Source organism: Colossoma macropomum, unplaced genomic scaffold, assembly GCF_904425465.1.
Source record: "Colossoma macropomum unplaced genomic scaffold, Colossoma_macropomum, whole genome shotgun sequence".
Classification (NCBI taxonomy): domain Eukaryota; kingdom Metazoa; phylum Chordata; class Actinopteri; order Characiformes; family Serrasalmidae; genus Colossoma; species Colossoma macropomum.
Window position 1 is genome coordinate 4,779,532 of NW_023494801.1, and position 20,954 is coordinate 4,800,485.

A 20,954-nucleotide genomic window follows, 5' to 3' on the forward strand; every position below is an offset into this window, starting at 1 on the left:
AACAAACCTAATCAGACGTGAACCACCTGCTGAAGACCGGTTAAACTGTAAGACAGATAATAACAACACAGCAACTATTTACAAAACAAAAGACTGCAGAAAAATTGCAGCCTTAGATGGAAATTTAGGGGCACTTTAACCGTAATGTAGGCAGTGCTGACACATTGGAGTTTATCATTAAAGACATACGTACAATTTTTTGGTGTTCCAGTGTTACTACAGGACACCCATCCCTCATATTTTCACCACATTGTCCCCTTTGACTATCATTACCGTACATTCAGGCAAAATACATATCAGACGTGTCACTAGAGAGATATTCCTGAGGAGATTATATGATAACAGATAAAAAAGATAATCCATCTGCAGTTTGCTAAAGATCACGTGGACAAGCCAGAAGGCTACTGAAACAATGTTCTGTGGACGGATGAGACCAAAATAAATCTTTTTGGTTTAAATGAGAAGCGTTTTGTTTGGAGAAAGGAAAACACTGCATTCCAGTATAATATCCTTATCCCATCTGTGAAACATGGTGGTGGTAGTGTCATGGTTTGGGCCTGTTTTGCTGCATCTGGGCCAGAACAGCTTGCCATCACTGATGGAACAATTATCCAGCAAATTCTCAAGGAAAACGTCAGGACATCTGTCCATGCAGCAAGACAACGACCCCAAGCACACACGTCTTTCTACCGAAAAATGATTAAAGAAGAATAAAGTGAATGACTTGGAATGGCCAAGTCAAAGTCCTGACCTTAATCCTATAGAAATGTTGTGGAAGGACCTGAAGCAGCAGTTCAAGGGAGGAAACCCACCAATATAGCAGATTTGAAGCTATTTTGTACAGAGGAACAGGCTAAAACTCCACCAAGCCGATGTTCAGGACTAATCAACAGTTACCGGAATCATTATTTGCAGTTATTGCTGCGCAAGGAGGTCATGCCAGATATTGAAAGCAAAGTTTCACAGACTTTGTAACATTGGATCATTTTCCTCAATAAATAAATGACCAAGTCTAACATTTTTGTCTCATGTGTTTAATTTGATTCTCTTTATCTACTATTAGGACAAAATCTGATGTTTAAGATCAAATTAATGCAGAAATATAAAAAAATTTGAACGCGTTCACAAACTTTCAAGCACTGCTGTATGTTTTGCGACACTGAAAAATGACTCTGACTTTTGTATAGTACAATGAAATAAACGGTTCCCTCCCACAAAAGGAGCTGTCAGTGTAACATAATAATTACTCACAAATATTTAGATGCACTCATTGTAGACAGTTTATTTAAGTATAACAATTACATCTCTTTCATATTTTCTTACAACTATTAAGCTCTGAATTTATTATAAAATCTTTAGTCACTGAAATAAAAAGGATTCAGTTTGGGTCATATGTTAATAGTAACCGTTACATCAAGACTGAAATCACTGGTATTCAGCCCTGTTATGAGCATTCAGTGCGGCTCCAAACCTGTTTCAGCTTTGACGTTGAGAACAGAGCTTGATCAGTAGCTGATGGGACGAATCGAGTGTGTTCAAGCAGGTAAAAATCCCTCCAGGACTAAATGTGAGTAATACTGCATTATTATAAGGCCCTGGTGCTCTATAAGGGCCACATTACTCTGAGGCATTTCCTCAGCGCAGAATTGGTGAAATCAGTTGTTGTTCAAAATGTCTGAAACAAATATCAGTCAACGCTGCAGTTTTAGGCCTATTACATAAGGAATAATGATACATGGTTAAGGCATAATAACACACGATTCAACGCTTCAGAAATGATCAAGTCCTTTTTGAGCTGAGTCACACACACAAGAACAGGAAAAACTGTTAACAGGCTCTCAGAACTGGAAGTGAAAACCAGCGTAGCTCATTCACAAGTAAGGCAGGTTAGTTTTACAGTGATGTGAATGGCTTAGTTTACGAAAAGACTGATTGTTGAGGCTGATTTGCTCTAATGAATGCTACAGCTCCGTTCCCCTGAGAGTAAAACCCTCACATTAACTTGTGTTAGCTAGTTGACAAATGGCACAGCATCCTTAAATGGAACTAAACAATCTCATGACAGTACATAATGACATTGTCAATGCATTACAGCAAACTATCTCTCTAAGTTTACTAAGCATTTGAGCTCACAGCTAATACAGAATCTTAAATCTTGAGTGTGAGGACTGCTTTCAATTCTAGACTAAAATCTCAGTAACCGACAAAAGGCGAGGAGTGAAACTTCCTTCTGGCTTTACATGCACACAAGCTGGATAATCACATAGACCACAGAAGATCTGTTAATGTTTTGGATGGTGATTAACATGTTTTAAAGCATTTTTTCCATTTACATAACTATTCGATGCTCATACTAAGTACTTGAAACATGTATTGAAGCCCCTAAACACCCAGGACCCACTGGTGATCCAGGCCTCCGTTCCTGACTCCTATAACTTAAAGGAATAGTTTGGTGAAAAATCAAATGTATCACAATTGCTGCTTATGCCAGATGTAGTCAATCAGCCACGTTTGAACTTCTTTAGTTTAGCACTGTAGCTACATGGCTAACGGTGCTAACAAACACTAGAAGTCAATAGCCACCCATTTCTTTTTTCAGCACCTGTTGTTTGAAGCAGCTGCCAGCTGTGTTCAGCTTCATGTTGAAGATCTGTTCGTTCTAACAGCTCACACTAAGCACACAGACAAGTCTATTCGGCCTTTATAAAGCCCTGGATGTGGTTTGAGCTGGTTGAGAGATGTTTTGAGGATGTATTTACAGAAAAGACTGGGGTGACTATTGACTTCATGTTTTTTTTAGCAACAGTAGCTTTCACAAAATCTGGACACCAGATGTCTTTTGGCTAATCTGCTACAACTTGGGCAAGTGGAGAACTATGTACACTTTTTTTATTCATTTTGACTATTCCTTTAAAAACAGTTCAGACAGTTGGCACAGTTTTCAATGTTGTTACTAAATAAGCATTTGGTTATAATAAGGCAGGGAATTTAAGGGGTTTAAGACTAAAATCTAGACTCACTATTCAGTCTGATTACTTTATGACTTTGTATTATCCAGTAACTATGGTAATTACATAAGTTTTGTAGTTTGACAGTGAGGAACTGAAGTCTGGACCCACTCACAGACTATATTTTATTCGAAAAAACATACCTATAAAAGATACCTATTTATTCTTGCTCTAGACTGGAATGTTTTAAGTGCGTATGTGTGGACAAATTACTGTGGACGAAGAACTAGGAGATTATATACGTCACTATGGATGGTGTCCTTAAACAAAGGCAGCGGTTTCTACCAGGTTCCTGAGCATGTGAGGTAGATTTTGAATGCATAGTGAACTGGTTTGAAACGAGCCCTCTATTGTAAACTGTACCATGGGAAAAGTGGAATCAATACTTTTACTACACGGAAAACAAAAGCATTTCAGTTCTTCTTTTTTTTTCTAACTGTGTGGCCTTTAGAAACCGTCTCTCTCTCTGCATTTTATAGTTTTCAGAACATGACAGGAACCTGGAATACCCTTTCCACAATCATACAGCCAAATATATTCTCATTAACTTATTCACAATAATACTTTAGGGAATTTTTCCTTCAAAAAAAGAATCTGAAACTATTCGATTGGGATGGTTTTTTACCATTTGGTAAAAAATGGCTATTGCCACTTTCCACCAAGTCAGTCAGTCAGTCTGACTCTTTGGACATTGATACCTTTCTCTCTCACTCTCTCTTTACCTCCTACCTCCACACTCAAGCTTCTGCTAAATCTCCCATTGCTAAGCGGTGGGGATCCACACGCTCTTCCACACCACAGCCTCCCTCCACATCTCCTCCTGCAGCGAGGGACTCGGGTGACTCCAGTACTTTCCTCCATCTTTACCCTCCTCTTCCTCACAGTGCAGCCACAGGCGCTTCAGAGGACTGCAGCAGGTGTGCTGAAGAAACTGACACCCCTGCAGAGAGAGAGAGAGAGAGAGAGAGAGAGAGAGAGAGAGAGAGAGAGAGAGAGAGATCCTTTATGTATCCTTTATTAAGAGAATTAATGAGAAATACAAGCCTTTGTTAAACTTAGCATTAAGGTTGCACTCTATAGGAAACTCGAGTACATTTGCAAATTGTCTGCTCATTTTAATGCATTTAAATAAATTTCCATTTATTTGCTGTTTAACATGTTTGGTAAATAAACATCAAGTACAAAATATGCCATAACTTTTGCACAGGCCACATTTTATGTGAAATTCAGCAAATAAACAGCAGTTGTACAGTAAAACATGCAGAATTCTGTTCTTCTAGCTTATTTTCACTTAGAAAATCAAAAATGTAAATTTCACCAGGGCACCCAAACTATATCTGGGTAATATCCAGATACATTTTAATGACAAGTATAAACTAGACTATATAATGGTCAGGCATAACTAGCAGATCAGACTGACCTCCAGACTGCCCCAGTACCAAATGGCCTGGATCTCGCTGTGATTGGCCAATGCCTGGGTCAGCTGATTCCTTCCACCAGTGATGACACTAACAACACCAGCAGGAATGTCTGAGGCCTGGAGAACCTGCAGAGACAGAAAGGGAACCAAGCTGTAATCACAAGCTAGGACCGCATGACAGTTTACATGATGATGATGATGCACTTACAGCTGACAAGGGCAGATCCAGCAAGGCAGAAAGTTTGATTTTTGTTGAAAAGACAAAATGGCTCTTCTTACCATTTGGGTTGCCGACCCCGGTCCACAGAGACGGCATGACTATTCGCTTGATTTTGTACACCTTTTAGCATTGAGTTTGGCTGAAACAGCTGAACTCAGTAACAAGAAGGGGTGTCCAAATACTTTTGTTAGAATCTTCACTTGGCTGTGTATGTTTTTTTTTTATTGTTCAGTTATGTCTATTCTTTGTTTGCCCTTTCAAAAAACAATAATCTACACATACTTTGGGACATTTTCTTTGGGAAACAAATTCATAAGTAGATTACTTGAAATATATAAAATCAACAGTGACATCAAAAGCAAGCATATAATGGGTTTCAGTACAAATGAATACATACCTGAATGAAGTCGAGAGCCGGAAGAGGGTATTTTTCACTCGGCACCAAGATGACCGCATTGCCCACGGAAACCGCAGCCCCCAACAGGGACACCAGTGAGAGCAGGGGCTTAGCATCCGGAAGCACAACACCCACAACTCCCAGAGCCTCTGGAGCTGAGAGAGCGGAGCCAGTCTGCGGAAGCGGCTTTGGAGAGATGGACACGTTATTAGTACGTTGTTATGCTGACTGACCTGCATGTAAATGACTGCCCTGTATCTCTGTTCTGTCTTTGCAGTGCCTTATTATTGTTATCATGTTGAGCTGTCTGTATATAAACTGTCTTATTGCATTTATTTAAACTGTTTCTGGTTTATAACATCAGGCCTCAGGAATTAAAGCCCAAAATTAGCCAAGTGGCTCACACTAGCACATTTGCATTTGATCTAATTAATGTGCATTGTCCCCTGATAAATAAAACAAAAATAAACAAAACAAAATTACCACATTTCTTTATTTTAAAGACGCAGGTGAAAACAGTACGAGCTAAAATGAGTGAGATTTCAAATGTAAATCCAAAAGAACAAGGAGTTTTTTTTCTTACTGGCATTCCTCCACTTTGTTTATCACATCGTGCAGCCCAATCAGAAAGCCTGGAGATGCTGAGCTCCACCTCTTTATCTGCCTCCTCCACAGAGAGGCCAGTTTGAGCCCGGATTGATGCAGCCATGTCCCGCCTTCTCTTCTCCAGATGGTCGGAGAGGGAGTAGAGGGACAGGGCGCGAGCAGCTGGGCTTTTCTTCAGCCACCTGCAAATTAACACAAAACAGGATGGAGACATAACAACAGATGAAGCAGCCAGATAGTTACCAAGTGCTCAAATGAACATATACAGTGTTAGGTTTGACCTTAAAGGTGTTTAGGTCAGACACTCATGAATACAGGCGCAATGTAGGACAGCCACCTGCAACAGAACTCATTTACATATATCACTCTAAAAGGCATACTTCGAAAAGTATGTTTATCTCCTGTTTACTTCTAAGCAATAAAAAGAGGTTGGAAAACAGCCATGTACAAATGACTGTTTCTGGCATGTAAACTCACTTGAAAATGATACGTAAATTTCAGGGTAAACAAATAAACTACAAGAAAAATATGGGATATGGGCCCTTTTAAGCAATGCAAATGCTCCACATCTGGACTGCATGCACTAGGGTGGCAGGGCACGGTGGGGTTGATCCAGTGGTATGCTTAGAAAAAGCATTAAATACTGCTTTTTTATTATAAAAGCAAGAAAAAATAGGTTTCCATAACTCAGGCCCTTTAAGATATTAAGACATCCACTAGACAAAATGTGTCTCCGCAGTAGCTGGAGTCTATTCCACATGACCCAAGGTCAGATAAATGGAGTCATACCCTGGCTGGACTTTCAAAGCTGCCTCCACAGCATTACGGACATCTTTCCTGCCTCCATCTGGACAGTGGGCCAACACAGCACCCCCTGGGGCCTGCACTGTCCTACTGCAGCCAGAATCAGCCTTACACAGCTTTCCACCTACATATTGCGAACATGAGCGAGGGACACTGAAGGAGAGAGAGAGAGAGAGAGAGAGAGAGAGAGAGAGAGAGAGAGAGAGAGAGAGAGAGAGAAAGTAGTGTAACAGTGACATCTTGTGGACAATCCAAGATAAAATACATTTTATATTATGTTATGTGTGAAGTATCTGAGTGCTGGTGTACAGTACAATTCACACACCTGGATGGATCAAAGCCTTCAGGCACCATGAACCCAGATGCCATTGTGCCAAATGCGGCGTAGTCCAGTGAGGCGGGTGTGGAGCGGGGCAGTGCGGGTGAGGGAGAGGGACGCAGAAACTGATACAGACCCTACAGCACAGCAAACAGCACTGTTAGCCAGAGTCCACCAGGAAGGCACATGCACAGACCAGGGCTGTAGACCGAGCACTCTGCATGTATCTGCAATCGTACGTCAGTGTTTGACCAACTCTGGTCAAACTACATGTTTTGTTGTTTTTAGCTGATTTTTGACACATGATCTACACAAAACCTTTTCAATAATTTCAACAATTTCTATTTACACATCCAGCCCACACAGAACCGTAGTGGGGTACAGAGCACCAGAGGAAGGCGGGGAACATGACTGGATCAGCTGGAAAAAATCCATACATGCAGAAAAACTATTACACTGAAAGTGATGACATCAGCTGTTTGTGAGTGTGTCTGTGTGCAGTCATTAGGGGAGGGAATCATTTCCGGGCCCCATGACAGAACATTATCACAACACTTGGGCTACAATGTAATTTTATTTTGATATCTAAAGACTTGTGTTCACCATAGAGGATGTGTTAAATTATTTTGACTTAAATTAACAAAACGTCATTTTACTGGGAGCGCCCAGATTTTTGGAATACAGCCGTACATGTATACATATTTATATACATATATGCATAATTTCTTTTCTAATACGTGGTTATATACATGCCCCCTTCAATAAAAACAGGGCCAGTTCTTTCAAATAAGGAGTGCACCAGTGTTCTGAGAGAGTTCTGTCCATTCTAGTCCACTCTTCCATAAACTGGGTTTACATTTGAGCGAGTGTTTGTGTGCCTACTTTAGAACTTAACCTGCTGTTCAAGACCAACATTTCAGATTAAGGTTTGGTGAATTTGCTGGTCAACCCGTCCTGGTGTTACATCAGGTCTGTTGAACCGTCACATACAGACACCCTACAGCTGTTATCTACGGAAATCCAGAGAGGCCATGAGCTGTTGCTATAATTTTCGAGATAAGATAATAACACATTAGTTATCCTGGCAATTTCAATGCTGTGTTCTGCTCAGACATGAAGCACAGAGTTCACAGATGAGTGGAACAGAATAGACAGGAAGCATCTCAAGAGACTGGTATAAGCCTTACCTGACAGGATTAGTACAGTCATTAAGGCAAGGGGACGCTGAACCAAGTATTAGAGAAGAAATGATGCACACAGCTATACATTCTGTGGGTCACAGTGTCTGTACTGCAAATGCTTTAGTAAACTCAGCGTTCACACATGCAGGGGATAATAAGTAACCAATCAGAGGGCCTTTTACCTCTTTGCCTCCATCAGTACAGTTTCCACTGTCTCTCCGCCCACACTGAGGGAGTGAAGGATCAGTCACTGAGTGACTGTTCACCCACACGGAGCCTACACACAAACTGCACATGCACGCACGCGCACACACACACACACACACACACACACACACACACACACACACACACACACACACAGATAGAAACATTTTTTAAGAATGAGATGAGTGTGAAGAACCATTTGAAATAAAGATGGTACAGTTTCAATACCAGGTGTCGGTACTGGGCCAATGTCAGCAAAACACAGTGGATTGGATGTTGGAGTGAAAAAATGAATGAATCCATCTGATTCTGTGACAAATCTAGCCTGACAATATCACAGAATTGCTTGTAGCAAACTGCAGAGCAAAGTAGTCATATGATAGGAACAGAGTTAGACAAAGAGCCTGGCGTTAAAGGGGAATTCTAAAGATTTTACAAAATGTCTGCATAATTAAATCATAAAAATAGCTAATTTTTAAGCTCAGTATTTTTTTCCAACCAATTAGGTCTAACCAGTTCCTCCAGTTAGCTATGTCTTCTCCAATCACTCAAAGCCACCAAGGTGGGACGGTGAAGCTGGGAGGGTGAACATTATTGCACAGTACCTCTTAGCAGTCTCCAGAGCCAAGGTCAGATCTTCAGTCCAGATGGAGGCAGCTTGACCATGAGGAGTACGGTTACCTTTATGCACCAACAGATTACATTAGACACCACTGAGAGACGATAACATATAATGGATTACAAAAAGAATCTAAAGTACTTTAACTATCTGCCCAAAATCACTGAAATCCCAAAATAACCCTCATGCAGTGCAAAGATACATGAACTGCCTGATAGTACAGGAATGATAGTTAAGTCACTCATTCCTCCTGCTATATTGAGGCAGACAGCGCCTGAAATCACTTGTCATAGTAATAATTATTTTGAGTGATACAATAACATGTATAATGCTAGTGTTTAATTTCATGTATATAGATATTTCAAATATTTTTGGAACAAGCAGAAACGATGAAATGCTAAATAATGCACTGTAATTATAAGTTTACAATCATTTTTGCCTTAAGATTTGATCACCAATTATAAATTATGAGGCATTCTGGATATTAATTATACAGCAGTTTACAAAAGGTTGAACATCCTCAATCATATGACATGTTTTGTTGATTTTCACACCCCCTTTTCAACAACTTCTGCACATTTTAATGCACAACTACTGTTTATTTGCTGAATTTAACATATTGGAAAAAAATCGTCGGTATCAGGTCCAATTTTGATGTCACTTCGCTCATCGGATATCGGACAGACAGGACCAGTCCACTTACTGAACCATTTTCCAGTAAAGCCAGTGTGCAGAGGGGTGGAAGTGCAGCTACGTCGTACACTACAACCAGTTTCATGTGAAAGAGAACCAGGAGTTCATGCTAGCTAACAGACAGGAAGATAAGCTGACAACCCAAAGTCTAAGTTCATCACAGAGAAGTTGCAGAACTTCATTATACCCGATGACCAAACGCTATCTGTAGTGGAAAAAGTCAGAATTCGCAGCCTGTTGGAGAACTTAGAGCCCAGGAATAATCTCCATCCAGAAAATACATTTCAGAGATTCAGACTACTTTAGTTGAACTGTACAACTGGCTGTCATTACTGTTAGCGGCGCAGTTGGCTTGATGTTAAGCATGAGCTTAATAACTGATATTTGGATCTCAGATGTGAGTCCAGTGTCTCTCATAAGTCTCACTGTACACTGGATGAAATATTCGGAAATATACGCACTACAGAGCGCGGTGCGTCAGGTGAAACAGTGCAGGGGGTCACACACCAGCAGTTCAGCTGCAGCTTCCATTACAGACATGAGTGATTGGAAGATTAAACACCTTAAACACAACCTTAAACACATTACCATCAATAATAATGATAATATCAAAGTAAAAAGGGCTCTTGTATCGGAATCTGAATCTGTATCTATATCGGCAGTTGTGTATCGGAATCGGATCGAAACTGGAAAAAAAAAAAAAAATGTGTATCGACCCATCAATAAAACTTATGCCATGTTTTGTAATTTATGTTGTATTTTTTCCAAAATGTTAAACTCAGCAAATAAACTGTGCTGTAAATTTAGCAGAAAAACGCCATATTTAAGTGTGTGAAGGACGAGTTAACTTAAAATCAACAAAACATGTCATGTTGACCTGTGGCGCCCAAACTTTTGCGTTCTGACTGTAACTTAATTCTCAAAATCATAATACAATTTTATTATGGAATCATCAACAGCTCTGTTTATCTTTTTATCTTTGTTTATCTTTTATATGCACATATCTAACATGTCCTCTTCCTTATTTTTTTTAAAGATACCTACTAATTATTTAAAAGTGGTGAAGTTGCACCAGAATATAAAATTATTGACCTTTTTTTTTTAATTTACCTGCAAACAGAATGCCTTTATTGAAAATGCAGACCGCAAAGGTTTGACCTGTAGTGTATGTGGTTTTGTCAGTTTTACCCAGAGCAGCTCCCTCAGCGGCGCTCCTGAAGGACAGCAGGGGCAGCAGTGGTCCAGGGGGAGGGGAGACCGCAGCAGAGGAGGGTGGGGCCAGCCCACACAGAACCGTAGTGGGGTACAGAGCACCAGAGGAAGGCGGGGAACACGACTGGATCAGCTGGAAAAAATCCATACATGCAGAAAAACTATTACACTGAAAGTGATGACATCAGCTGTTTGTGAGTGTGTCTGTGTGCAGTCATTAGGGGAGGGAACCATTTCCGGCCCCATGACAGAACATTATCACAACACTTGGGCTACAATATGATTTTATTGCAATATCTAAAGACTTGTGATAAGCTAAGTACTGCGATTTAAGCTAATTTTTCCTCCAAAAGAAACTTTGCTCTATTTAACAAAGTTCACACTTTGTTCATTCGACTTTACATATATATTTAAAAATGCCCTCATCCAGAAAAATGTGCTCTGACAGGTAAAGGTGATATTAGGAGTCTCATCCAGTGACTCTTACTGATATACTATAGTGGTGGGATCAAACATTCTCCCACAAGGATGGCAGGCATGTACCCGACTTGTGTAATACAAGCGGAGCATTCAGTGAGAGAAGTCTTGGTTTCATTAGCACGAAACAGCACCATCTTGTGGATTAAGGCAGAAATGCAGTTGGTCACCTGTTAGTCAATAATGTGCTCAATACAATTTTCACACGTAAAATCATCCCAAGCCAAGCCAGTATATCTATTATTCCTCATTTTGAGTTTATAGTAAGAATATTATTATTTAATTTAACTTTTTCTAGACATTTTTACTTGTTTAAGTTATTTTATCTTATTCCACTGGCAGTTAATTTTGTTTTTTTCAAGGATTATTTCTTGAAAGAACAAAAATATCTGCAAACAGAAGAAGTTCTCTAGACAAATCTGCTCAAAACAAGCTAAAAAAACAGCAAGATGAATTATAATGATGAATATTAAGATTTATTGACTAGATTCAAAATGCTTTCACTTGGCAAGAGATTAATTTTCCTATTACATTCAGAATTAAATAATAATATGTCGATATTTGGTTCTGGTCCTGATGAGAATTAACTGTTTTTTTTATCTTTCACCTACCTTACTGACCACTGCTCTGTGTTAACTGTCTACTGTCTGTGGGTGCTCATTCCTGGTCCTGGAGATCTACCACTCTGTAGAGTTTAGCTCCAACTCCTAATGTAACCCACCTGATCCATCAGGGGCATCTTAGAGACGTGTTTGTTGGATCTTTAACCACATAACATCACGTTCAACGGTGTTGCAAGTCTTACCACAACTGGTACTGGCTATATGGTATCAATACTGTGCAAATATTTGAGTTTACATGTTGCATGAAACTGAGTTATTAGGTGCAACTCACTGTTGCCCCCTGCTGGACAGCCTCCTGCACTGCAGCATCCACCAGACTCCTGTCTGACTCACTGCCGAGTGGGACGCACTTCAGTCCGGTTATCCTCAGCTTCAGTCTGGACACAACACTGTCCAACACAGACTCTTGAACACACAGCACCCACTGCCACTGAGAGAGAGAGAGAGAGAAAGAAAGAGGAACACTGTTCAGAAGTAAAACAGAAACACTAACAGATCAGTAATGTTACATTCTCATGCGTTTTCTAGCTGAACCATAATCACTGTGTACTCAGTTCGGCTCAGATCTCAGTCAAAAAAAAAATTCTAGTAACTGCAGACACACTGAGCACTTTATTAGGTACACCTCCTCGCACCTCCCTCAGTGTCCATTTTATCAGCTCTACTTACAGACTGTGGTCCAACTGTTTTGTGCATAATTTGTTATCCCACCTTTAGCCCATTCAAAAATGGTCATGACCCCCAAAGGACCATCACAAACCAGGTATATTTTGGGTGGTGGATCATTCTCAGCACTGCAGTGACACTGACGGTGGTGTGTTAGTGTGTGTTGCGCTGGTACACGTGGATCAGACACAGCAATAAATTATAAAAATAGCGTACCTAATATGGACTTATCTAAATGTTTCATAAACATTGGAATTTACTATGATAATGAGCAAAAGGGACTAAGGAGAAAGAGACAGAGCAGCAGACGGATAAAGAAAAACAAGGAAAGTGACAGAGAGAAAGAGACAGATAAAAAGAGAGAGACAGAGAGTGAGACAGATGGGCAGAAATAGACAGATCAATTTATATATGTAAGAGAGAGAGAGAGAGAGAGAGAGAGAGAGAGAGAGAGAGAGGGATTGCGTCCAGCAGACTTTGTGATGTTTCATTTCTAAGCCTTCATTCAGACTGATTCACTTACGTCTTTTTTCTTTTTGAACGCTGCCTCTATCACTCCGTCAACAGCACTGTCAATGTCCGCAGACTCAAAGATGATGAAAGGACACGCGGCACTGACAGACAGACACAGGGAGACGGGGAGGCCCCAGCCAGCCGTCTGTTTAGCCAACACTTCTCCATCCTGGAGGAACAAACAAGACAGAGCAATGAACATCGACATTATCAGAGCTTTATTTAGTTACTTACGCATTTATCTATATATTTCAGGGTCGTGAAACTATTAAAACATTTAATGACAATTAATTATATTATTTTGAGTAGTTAATCACGAATGATCACATTTGTCTTATTTGCTGAAATTTGAAAAGAAGTGCGTTTTTAAATAGCTGTAAAGCTGTAAGAGTGGACGATATAAGCTTCTTCTGAATATTTTTTTTCCCTTCAGTAATTCAATAACACTGTTTTCGTTGTGTGAATGAGTGTATATCGCTGCTGTCAACAAAACCTTGTATCTCCAAAATGGTCATTTACAGGAGAAGGAAAAAACATCCTCTACTTTTAATGTAAGTCAATGGAACCATTTTGAACCATTTTGGGCCGTTTCTTTTGGTCAATTCATCTTTTATTTCATTTTTATATCATTTACGCAAAATGTAAAGGACAACAGATACTTTTAAATTATATCAAAAACTGAAAAACAACAAAACTGGAGATACGAGGTTTTGTTCCAACAACAGCGATATATCATATGTAAGTATATAACATATATAACATATATAACAGTAAATAGCTCAACTCCTCCACGATTGCACCCTCTCGCTCTCGTTAATACAGCTCGTGGATTCTTGTCATAGTGGAGGCTCTTGAGAGAAACTGGAGCTCTTATTTGCTTTTGTTAGTTTGCTGCTCATTGATTTATCCACAGTTCTCCTGTGATGCAGTGTGCAGTGAACTCTGCTTAATTTATCACCTTAAAAACCATTTTAAAGCTGTATATTTGAACGAGATGCTACAATCACGGATCCTATCATAACAACATACGGTGCGCTGCAGCTGGGCTTCAGTCTGCACTACTACAGATGGGCTACAGGGTCAAACTTGGAAAATGCACTTACAGTGCACAAAATAGAAGCATTAACAATAAATTGCATCATAAATGCATTCACTTTCTTTTCTATAATTTAATCATACCTTAAATAACACACTTTATCCCTCACACATACACACCTGCTGGCTCCCGCTGTAGGTCAGATAACTGATCTGGTTATTCTGAGCCACTCTGGCTCCCACAGAGGCGTCACCCGTCACCACACTGAGCACTCCAGCAGGAAGCCCTGCCTCCATGAACAGCTGAGCCAATAAGAGCGCAGGCGGGGCCAGTTTCACTCCAGGAACCACAATGACTACATTGCCTATAAAACAGTAACAGACCACACATCAAATCTGGTCACTCAAAGGTAGAAGGAGCTTCTAAGCAGAAATGTGTGTGTATACTGTGAACATATGCCTGTTTCCTTTACTACATCACTTTTTCACTCAAACATGAATTACTATTTAACTCCCTAAACAGCAGGCTTATTATTCAGTTATAATCCTTAATATTTATTAATGTAATGCATCCTTTAGCCCTCTTAACATCTCTTAATGTAACAAAAATGTGAAAGGTTTCTATGGTATGGCATTTAAGATGGTTCCTAGGGTGTTGGCATTTACTGCCATGGTATTACAGGTGCTTGTTAGGTGGTTGATATGGTATTCCAGGTGGTTGCTAGGGTGTTGGTAGGCGGTTGATATGGTGCCTGAAGCGGTTGTTAAGTGGTCGATATGATGTTTCAAGTGGTTGCTAGGCAGTTGCTATGGTATTACATGTTGTTGCTTTTAACATCCTCTTAATATCCCATTAATAAAGTTTTTTTTTATTTCTACTGATCCATTAGTCATGAAATGCTCACACAATGTAAAAGAAACCTGCTGTTTTTTAATATGTACAAAATGGAAAACTAAAGCGTTTTTTTTTTTATGACGGCATCATGTTTCAAATATAAGTTGCTCTTGCTCAAAATATAAAACTTGATTTGTGAAAAGGCAGATTGATCTGACTGACAAAAACAGGAGGGTGTGGATCCAAAGTGTTATTATCTGTATTAAATGTTTGTGTAGCCAAAAAACCCATCTGCAGAGTAAATTATTTAAATAAAGTAATTTGACTGATCAGGCATTTCCATTGTTTTTTTGGCTATAGCTACAACACATGGCAGAAGGCAGCAGATACCAGCGGACTGCTAAAGAAATAAAACTACAGGTTTAAAATAAACCATAACAATGATATTAGAGCACAGGTTCCCAACCCTGGTCCCGGAGTACCCCATGTCCTACACATGTCAGTGTTTTCCTGCTATAACTCACCCACTTAAGCTCAAGAAGGACTTAATAATTAGCTGATAAGTTGAATCAGGTGCGCTGTGAGCAGGAAACCTCAAAACATGTGCAGGGCAGGGGGTGCTCCAGGACCAGGGGCTGGGAACCACTGTATTTGACTGTAAACCCCAGTCTCTGAAATTCACTTAAATTTAACTTAAGTATGCCAGACTCACCCATAGCCAGAGCTGGTAAGACCTTCAGCCATATGGAGTGGAATGAGCAGTCATCAGAAACAACCACCGCAACCACTCCTAGAGCACACAATACCACACATGTACAAATCATAAACAAACACGTTTGTTCATTCAATCATATTCTTGCAATTATACTTATGAAATGTATGAATACTTGTATGCAAAAGTCATCAACCTCATCACCAGTTACATTACATGCTTGTGTTGACTTTCTAAGTGAAAGAAGGTTAACACATCCTTTACAAGGACCAAATTTAAAGGGTAATACCACAGATTTTTCTCTTGTTAAGATGTACACAGAGTCATTCAGAGTGGTTTGGTGTGTAATGTTTATATAAACTTGCTGAGTCAGAAATGTTCACAGTGGTGGTGACAGGAACCAGACATCTGACAAGTTCAATACCTCACAGAAAGTTACGAAACAAAATGGTTAAAAAAAATAAAGATTGCTTTACTTTTTTTCCATGCAATAAAATTTTGGCCTAAAATATATAAAAAGCACATGTAAGGTGAAGACATAAATGCAGGATATTCTAAGACAAAATAGTCCCCAAAGATGTTGTATTTTTTGTAGATTTACCAAGATTCTACCATTATCAGCATTACACATAAACACTCAGACGACACGGGTAGGTTCACTAATGGTTTTGGATAGTAAATAAAACGGCTATAATAATGTTACAGACATTGCTATTCCTGGTTTTTATCACTACCACTGAAAAGAAAGTCTGTAAGTTTCTCTACAATGAACCATTTCACACCAAACCACTCTGAATGACTTTGTTTACATCATTGATAAAATTATACAGAAATTTAAAACATCACTGGAATTTTCCTTTTAAATATGGCAGCTTTCTGCTTATTTTAGTGCATTTGCACTTTTATTTTAGTGTATTTGCACTTTATTTGCCCAAATATTTGTTAAATTCAGCACAGACACAGTAATTACAAGTAAATAAACACTATTTCTCACCTCTTGGGATCCACTCAGGCATGAGAGTGTCTCGTAGTTGAGCCCACCCAGCGTAGTACTGGGTCAGTCTGATTAGAGCAGATGGAGAGCAGGGAGACTGACACAGATCACACAGTTCACTCACACACTGAGTGTATCTCTGCAGAGTGCTCGCCAACCTGGAGCACACAGAGACACAAATACAAACAAATAAGCAAAGTACTGTGTGAAACAATCACAAGAAGTTCTCTACACAAGCTTCCATTCCTTGTTAGCTACATCAGCCTAGTAGCTCCAGTGCAAAATTAAAGAAGCAAACTTCAGGCGTCAAACATGCCCTGGCTGATCAACTACATTTGGGTTAAGGGGGGGGTGGTGTACATTTCATTTTTAGTTTGAGTACCACTGTAAGGCCTTATGGGACACCACATTTGGTGACACAGTTCAGCAATACGTTGTGCAGGGTCCCTGCAGCCCACCCGGTGTGATTTCAGCCTTTTGTGATGGGCTGGTGTACCTGAGCAGGACTTTAGCTCTGCGGTGGCTACTCAGTTCACTCCAGGCTTTAAAGCCTGCAGATGCAGAGGAGGCACAGGACGAAATATCCTCATCCTTAGCACAGATTACACTGCAGACAGTCCCACCTGATGAGGAAGAGAACACAATCAGGAGACAGGGCAAGAAGCACAGGTAGTCAGTTCGAGAGTCTAGACACATGAAGGGACTCTCATCCTCACAGCACTTATGGTAATGAAAATAATCATTATGACAGAAAATAACAGTCATTTGGTATGGGTTATTTAGCATCTATATTGTTGCTGTCAGACCAAAACATCGTATCTCCAAAATCTTTTATAATTAAACAGGCTGCTTTTGTTACTGTGCCTTTAAGACTGATATATATGTAAATGACCTTTCTTCCAACTGGCTGAACAGGTGGACACGTGTAAGTCATGACATCACAGAAACAATGAATTTAAAGCAGGCTGGTTTTTAGTGAATGGTACATTCTGAAACTTTAAAAATGTTACTACTTATGCTACTTCACACTCTTTCCTCAACAGAGGAAAATTCAGTTTTTCATGATATGGGCCCTTTAATGTAAGATAATGTAACCACAATTTATTCTAAGTAACTTTGTACCATTTCTAATAGTCCGTATAATTTCACTCTCATAAAGTGTTTGCACAATTTACAGTGCAGCGCATCTTCAAATTGTGTCAAAAAAATGTAACAAGGACACAAAGTGTCACTGAGGTGAAGCGCCAAAAGTTACTTTAGTGTTAAAGTGGAGAATCTTGTGGAGAATCTTCAGCCTGCTAAATGTGAGTGAGTATGTGAATGAGTGAGTTAGCCAGGTCCATAAAGTGCTTGGCATCTAAAAACCGACAAAGATAGATATACAAGGTTTTGATCCAACAGCGATGACTATAGTATTTTTATGGGCAACTTCGCCACTTGGGGCCAGTGTGGTTGCTTATTTTTAAGAAACACAAGGGAACACTGAACAAAGTCAAACAGATAAAGGAGAAGCGTGAGGGGGAATGAGAAGGAAAACAGAGTGATATAATCACGCAACAGTTTAAATAATCACTAACCTGTGGAATCAGTTACAGTGTGTGTCTGTCTGTCCACCGGACACACAAACTTCCCATCAGTGAAGAGACCCAGAGAATTAGAGTGCCGCTCGAGCCAAGCCTGAGAGCAGAGACAAACACAGGACAGGACCCTAATATTGTTATTACAGTTATCTCTAACAACTAAGCTCACAGACCTACTAAACAAGACTAAATTATTACTGTACTGTTTGTTTGTATGTTCCTTACTGTATTCCTTTTCAAACAAGTTCCTGAAATATTACAGCCAAATCGCCCGACTTTTAATATCCCTCATACTGTTTGGGCTTCATGAACACATGAAACACACTAGCACATTTCCAGCACTTTCTATTAACCAAAGCCACACTATAATTGACATTATTCACTCTTTAAAGGCGTTTTAAAATCTTAATTGAAAAATCTGACTTTTTAAATAACAAGAAAACAAGTCAAATAAAGTGCTACTCCTAAAGTTATCAATTTAGCACAATGAGTCATATACAATTATTCTACAGTATCTTGGCTCAGGTCTAGCAGCAGCCAATCTTGGCTGATTCAGATTGTGCATCCCTATTATTATTATTATTATTATTATTATTATTATTAAGCGCCGTCAAGTTGATTCCAACTCCTGGCAGGTAATGTTGCACAGGTTCACTATGTAGCTGTACAGTTATAGACTATAGCCCATCTGTCACCATGCACAATTTGTAATCATTGGTCAGTTTCTAGTTGTCTATAAATGAACTGCTCTAAAATGGCATTAATAATTATTCAAAATTCAATATAACTATTACATCACTACAGGGACCAAGATTGCCTATTGCTCGGTGCCCCTGGCCTCAACATTTGTGAGCTTAGATTAACTTTCTATGCAATATTTAGCCTACAGGTTTTTAAGCACTAAACAATTTCATGAAATCACACATGAAAGTTACACGTTAAATAATGTAAGTAACTCAACATCTTTTGCCAGTCAACTATTACACCTTTTGTTAACAGCATTTGTGCGCTCCTGCTGGTGTGGGTTCATGGACGTTTTTTTTCTTTAAGTGATGCACAAAAAACAATTTATGTGCTAATAGCTCCCTTCTGAGGAAAAGACTGCTTCAGACTGCTAAATGTGCACAACAGTAAGTGCATGTGTTCTTATCGCTGTAAAGTTTTTAAGAAATATTTTCTTATTAAAGCAATACCCAACTGTTTTTCTGGTTAAGAAGCATGCATGCATACGCAACAAACATGTTTCTCTAATTCTGGCCACATATTCTTCATTTTTGCCACAACATTCGGGTGCATATTTCATATCTGCCTACCTCTGTGTTGTACTTATGATATACATTTTCAAATACTATAATATTATAAACAGAGAATTCCTATAAAGATTAGAGGATCAATGAGTTTTTCTTAAGTTTTATGTTTATTATTTATATTATCCAATGAAATTCTCTTCCCCGGGAGGGTTTCTGTAGATCATGCACCAAACTCACACAGATTTGTCACTTTTCTGAACTTTACACCAGCCTTTAAAAACTGCGGTGAACTCCGTTCTGAACTGCTCCATCCAAACAACGTTATTTTTTTATCCACCCGTTTTCAGACATCAACTCCTTTGATTAAATTGGTTGGTGGCAACTCTCCTCTTGCGCTAGGATTGGCTACTGATGTCCCAACTGACAGTCCGCTTGTCAACATGAACTATCAGCCTATCACAGTATAGGAGGTGGGAAACCATTAGCCAATCGTAGCACAGGAGGCCTGTCTGAAAACGGGTGGGAAAAGAACCCATAGACACTTCACTCACTTGTGCCGTCACGTGTTCTCCTTATGAGTTACATTACTAATAGTCACATGCAGGTCATTACAGTCTACTGAAGATATATTACACCAGGACAGCTTATAGCTACGAAAAATACTGTTAATAAACTGGGTAGGTTATAAATACTATTTCTGTGTTATAACTGAACTTTGCAGGCCACCTAACTCACCCGGGCAGTAGCCGCAGTGCTGGGGCTGGACGCTCCGCACTCCATGGACTGAAATATGTCGTACACAGTCTTTGAGGTGCTCTTTGCCATAACACGAACCGAGACGAAGCTACACAGCGAGATGTCAACACAAAACCCGCCTCTGAATCTCAGCGACTGAATTAGCTACCCGAGCTAGCCGCTCCAGAGATGTTTCAGCGCAGTCAGACAAATGAACCTGCCCCCGTTTTAAAGTGCGGTGGTGTTAATGAGGGGCAGCGAACTGCAGAGGAACACCAGCATTAAGAACAGCCTCCAGAAAACGCGCCAACTTAATAACTTCTGCCCAGCAGCGTAAACTCTCCCCACACTGTCACTCTCAAAGCCCTCCCTCCCGGGCTTCCTCTGCCCCTTCCTGAGCTTTCACCACAGACACATTACTGCCACCTACAGTAAGACCCCCGAATAGAGCCAGAGACCCCGTCTAACAGAGCACGCTGACCCTCAGAATAAACCACAAAACACTGCTAGTAATATTACACGGAAAATTTCCTGAAGAAACTTCAGAGCGACTGCACAGGTTAGGTTTGCTAAGATATTACTAGATGGTTGCTATAGTATCCCAGGAGGTTGCTATGATGTTGCTAGAGAGTTGCTTTGGTATCTCAGGTGATTGCTAAGGTGTTACTAGGTGGTGGCTAATTGGTTGCTAGGGTGTTGCTAGGCGGCTACTATGGTATCCCTGACGGTTATTAGGGTGTTGCTAGATGATTGCAATGGTATCTCAGGTGGTTGGTATGGTATCTCAGGTGGTTGCTAAGGTGTTACTAGGTAGTTGCTAATTGGTTGCTAGGGTGTTGCTAGGCAGC

The 20,954-nt window shown here is 39.9% G+C and overlaps 1 protein-coding gene across 2 annotated transcripts; it reads right to left on the bottom strand.

The window, feature by feature from the left end:
- Window positions 1–1,262: 1,262 nt before the first annotated feature.
- On the bottom strand, window positions 1,263–20,509 carry aldh16a1 (aldehyde dehydrogenase 16 family, member A1). Of its 2 annotated transcripts, none has more exons than XM_036589566.1 (17): window positions 20,107–20,509; window positions 18,119–18,218; window positions 17,038–17,164; window positions 16,542–16,699; window positions 15,548–15,625; window positions 14,181–14,365; window positions 12,976–13,134; window positions 12,058–12,210; window positions 10,663–10,819; window positions 8,768–8,843; window positions 8,138–8,243; window positions 6,781–6,911; window positions 6,441–6,608; window positions 5,629–5,833; window positions 5,046–5,231; window positions 4,429–4,554; window positions 1,263–3,948 (listed from the first exon to the last, which is right to left on the bottom strand). In XM_036589566.1, exons 1-17 carry the CDS (start codon window positions 20,194–20,196, stop codon window positions 3,772–3,774), a joined length of 2,382 nt encoding a protein of 793 aa, XP_036445459.1. In that variant the 5' UTR covers window positions 20,197–20,509; the 3' UTR covers window positions 1,263–3,771. The 2 variants fall into 2 exon arrangements, with proteins under 2 accessions (XP_036445459.1, XP_036445458.1); XM_036589565.1 differs by having other exon boundaries at window positions 12,058–12,216.
- Window positions 20,510–20,954: the final 445 nt, after the last annotated feature.

Bases quoted from the DNA above. Each gene is read 5' to 3' on its own strand.
- aldh16a1 (XM_036589565.1), bottom strand. From the start codon at position 20,196: ATGGCAAAGAGCACCTCAAAGACTGTGTACGACATATTTCAGTCCATG. The intron at 8,244-8,767 runs GTACTGTGCAAT...GTGCATGTGCAG, and splicing joins GCTCTGGAGACTGCTAAGAG to TTTGTGTGTAGGCTCCGTGT. The intron at 4,555-5,045 runs GTATGTATTCAT...CTGTCTCTGCAG, and splicing joins CGGCTCTCGACTTCATTCAG to GTTCTCCAGGCCTCAGACAT.